The sequence below is a fragment of the Papilio xuthus genome, unplaced genomic scaffold (genome assembly GCF_000836235.2).
Source record: "Papilio xuthus unplaced genomic scaffold, Pxut_1.1 DF824793.1, whole genome shotgun sequence".
In the NCBI taxonomy this organism is placed as follows: Eukaryota; Metazoa; Arthropoda; class Insecta; order Lepidoptera; family Papilionidae; genus Papilio; species Papilio xuthus.
The window spans coordinates 1-4,258 of record NW_013533856.1 but is presented as its reverse complement, the minus strand read 5'-3'; the positions used below and the strand labels follow the sequence as shown (position 1 = coordinate 4,258).

Genomic DNA, 4,258 nt, shown 5'->3' with positions numbered 1-4,258 from the left:
CTAATGAGTTTGACCGTTAAAGTACTTTTCTATTTCAAACAAAAATGAAGGAGATAAAGCGATGCTATTGGCATGTAATTTGTTTATTACTCATGTTTGTTAAACTTGTATCGGTAAAAATAACACTTACTTTTACCTTTTACTGATACTGATTATATTTAAGAAACAAAGAAAAAAAACTGAATGTCAATATCCAAACTACATCAAATTTTTGGTCGATTGCAATAAACATTCCAGTGTGCGTGGGCGCGCACACATATGTAGATAACACTTGTACGTATAGTTTCCGCGCGTACCATCCTTAAAACCCGCAAAGACAATCCACGCTCCGCCCACTCACTTCACCCGCGATGGTCTGACCTAATTGTTGTTAACTTTATTTAAATTTCTTTCTACCCGACAGCGAAAATTATAAAAAAAATTGTCGAGCAAAATTTTACATTACCAAATTTTTACTGGTAATGAAAAAATAACCCCGTGATTGATAAAATAAAAAAAAAGTAGCCTGTGATTCGAACCGGTAAACTTACATATTACGGCAAACATACTAGAATACTGCGCCAAACCAGTATATACTGTGACAAGGCAAAATTTGATATTAGTTAATACGTATCTGTCATGTTTGGCGTGACAAACTTTTATATTTAAGCGTTATGACAGGAGAAGAAAAATATTGGGTTGCCCAGTAAGTTCGTCATCATCATCATCAGCTCACTATACGTCCCCACCGAGGGGCTCGGAGCCTACCCTAAGTTAAGGGTGATTAGGCCATAGTCAACCACGCTGGCCAAGTGCGGGTTGGTTGACTTCACACATATCTTTGAATTAAGTTCGTGCCGCTTTATAAAGAAAATTGAAACCCTGTTCTCTTAAATTTTTGGAAATGTTTTTAAATTATATTGGTACGACTCTATACCTAAAACGTCTTTTATTTTTGGCTAAAATTTTAAAAATTAGTTTTTATCTCAACCAATGAAATGAAATTATTTACAATATAGAAATTTTTGTGACGTTTGATAATGGTGGAAATCCGAAAATGAATCCACTTCAGCTACAGTCTATTATAAGCTTTATATCGAAAATCAGAACGAACTTTCCGGACAACCTATAATGTTAATACAAAGTGTCAAATGAATGTAACAGAAGTAGTTTATTCCAAATTGTATCACAAGTATATCGAGATAGAGTTCAATTTTGTCAAATGTACCGATATTTTTGCGCACCTTGACTGCTTCGTTACTTATGACGCTGTGGCTGCTACAATATTTATGAGCATCTTGCATGTACTCATATATTTGACGCTGTGTATGTACCGATGTTTTTGAGCAGGGTGAATGTATCTATTATTTTGAGGACTTTTGTTGTACAGATATAATTGATTACTTTTGGTGTACCTATATATTTGCATATCTTGTCTGTGACGATCTATATGACGCTGACTGTACCTATATTTGAAATTAACAGCGATGGCCAAGATTCGATTGGATACAGTCGTTACGATACCAAAGCTTTTTTTCCAAACAGCAACCTATCTCGCGTTTTCTATATAAATAATTGCTTGGGTCATACTGACCGCTGCGTTAATCGCTCCGCTTATTACTATGCGCCAGCCATCACTGACTCAACGTCCTTACATCCCGGTTGTCGCTTGGCGCCCGGATGACACACAATCCGCAATTATTAATTTAATTACAGCGAGCACAACAGATACATGTGCGCTTCTCGGAATTATATTGCCGAATTATCTTTGATGTGGACGTGATTATTGTCATTTAAATTCGCGACTGAAGTCTGACGTCACCTTATTTTAAATAGTACGTAGTCATAAATAGGGTTGCCAGTTCGTTTACAAATTACATGTACATCCTTCATTATTATGAGGCTAGGTAAATTGCTTACAAACGCATTAATTTTTCGTTATATTATAACAGGCTTAGTACAAATATGTTAACAATTGTTATCATTTCGTGCGTAGACGTCGATTTTCGTAGTGCGTTTATTTCTTAGAATAATGCTAAAGGTTATCTACAAAACATTCAATTAATTATTACGCAATAACGATTTTTTGTCAAAAAAAGAGTATGTTATTTATTCGTTATTTAGTAGGCCTACTGGGTCTTACGATATGTATTGTGTCAGATTATTTTTATTGCTCTGATATTAGATTTAGTTCTGTTTTACTATTCTATTGGTACGCTGTACTTTTACGGGAGACGAGACAGTCTTAAATAGGTTATATTCTTTTTCGACATAATATTAAACAGTTTGTTATGTAAGCAATTTACAATTCGTGTAATTTTGAATTCTAGAAAAAAGTAGGTGTAAGTAATATATGCCTAGTCTATTATTATGCTATCTATGAGTTATTAAAGTTTACGCATATTTTTACAGTATTATTACTATTATTGTTTAGTATTTCCACAGACAAATTTCAGTATACACTCAAAAGATACGAGCACTAATTACACCCTAAATCGCTGACGAAAATTTTGTGCTAATTTAGAATTCTCAGTTTAGAAAAACCTTGAAATAACATCGCAACAACGAATGTGTTAAATGTTGGTAGCAAGACGTGTTTATCAGTTTACGCGGGAAATACTTTGGTAAAACCAACCTCAATCTGTCAAACCCAATAAAGATATTTTTTAACACATTGGCATGCTGTCTTCACACTAATTACATTATCTGTAATTATCATTCTATCAACGTAATTAAATGAAATCCTCGTAATTTTTGACAGCGTTATTAGCATTATTTTAATAACGATAACTGAAATTACCAAGATTTTTTCACCTTTCTCTGTACTACTTTTATGCGTTTAATAATAACAAAGTAACATTTGCATGAGGTTAAAGTGACGTGTCGTGGTGTGGTCAGGTGGAGCTGAGCAGCGAGTGCGGCGCGGCGTGGGCGCGGCTGCGATGGTGCGGCGCGTGCGGCGGTGTTACAGCGCCTGCATGCTCGCGTTACTGCCACAACGTGCTGCGCGGCTGTCTGCACGCGCACGCAGACCTCGCCGACCTCTGGGACGCATACGTTGGTCAGTTGGTACAAAACACTTGAAAATTGATTGTCTCATGACAGCTGAAAGGCCTAACTGCTCCCTTAAATTCATAGAATTACATAATATACGACATTCAGTAGTGAATATCCAGGTTCTTACATCACCAGGATTAAAGAATTTTACCATTATTATAATAACATTTAGGTTATTTTCATTTTAGATTCCGTAGAGAAGGTGGCCGATCGTCTACAAGGGCCCTTCAACATAGCGATGGTGGTGGAGCCTATCGACATAAAGATATCTGAGGCGATCATGAGCTTCCAGGAGCACAACCAGGAGATATCGCAGAAGATCTTCGCGGGCTGCGGGAAGCCCAATCTGGGTGGCGACGGCGGTGCGGGACCGTTCTTCGCCCCGGACAGGTCGCGGCGTTTCGCCCGCTCCATTCCGGATTTTGACTGGAACCAGAAGGCCAACGACGTGGACGACTTCGAGATAGAGGCGTCCTTCGAGAGTTTAGTCAACAACGACCCTTCGCTTGTAAGCCTCCAGAGTCCCGAGAGCATCAGGAAGGCGGCGGAGGAGATGGGCGAGCAGGCCAAATCTCGAGAACGCTTCCTCCAGTACATGAGAGGGCACATAGACCTGGAGGAGTACGAGGAGCACGAGCGGCGGCGGCGCGAGGCGGGGCCCGACGCTGCGGGCGGAGATATCTACATGAAGCCCTTCGACTTCGAAGGCAAACGCGGCTCTAAGAAGAAGAAGCCCATCGCCACCAAATCTGATGATGTACACGGTGAGTCAGGTAACCAATAAACTGACACCGAAGAGGATACATTAAAAATTATACACATAAAGCAATTTAATAAAAAGAGAAAAACAATAAATAATTATAATCAGTAGTTGATTACGACAATAAAATACAAATAGCTTTTAAAGGGAAGCTTTTGATCGTCAATGCAGTTCGCAATCAGTGCAGCGAGCGAGCAGCCTGCACCGCTTTTGTAACGACTCGCTGTAATTACTAGCTCATTACGTACGTTCCCACACGCTACTGTTTACTACAATAGAGATAAAACAAGCCCTCCCTCCCTTTATTAACTTAAGCGTGTCAGAGTTACCGCAATACTGACAATAGTAGATTAAGGGAGTCATCCCCTCCTCTAACCTATTTTTATATTTCTGTTACTGATCGATTACTGTGATTATTTGTCAGGTGCGGAGTGGGGCAGTCCAGTGCTGGAGCGGCTGATG

General features: G+C 39.0%; 1 protein-coding gene across 1 annotated transcript in view; it reads left to right on the top strand.

Annotated features, from left to right (window-relative positions):
* The window catches only part of LOC106127292 (glypican-6-like), a gene marked incomplete at its 3' end in the record, with an annotated part of 5,797 nt that extends 1,542 nt beyond the window's left edge, over positions 1-4,255 (top strand). Inside the window, exons 2-4 of the mRNA XM_013325379.1 lie at positions 2,878-3,040; positions 3,225-3,800; positions 4,221-4,255. Coding sequence (XP_013180833.1) covers positions 2,878-3,040; positions 3,225-3,800; positions 4,221-4,255 — 774 coding nt within the window. The remainder of the gene's footprint in view (positions 1-2,877; positions 3,041-3,224; positions 3,801-4,220) is intronic.
* Between the last annotated feature and the right edge of the window lie 3 nt (positions 4,256-4,258).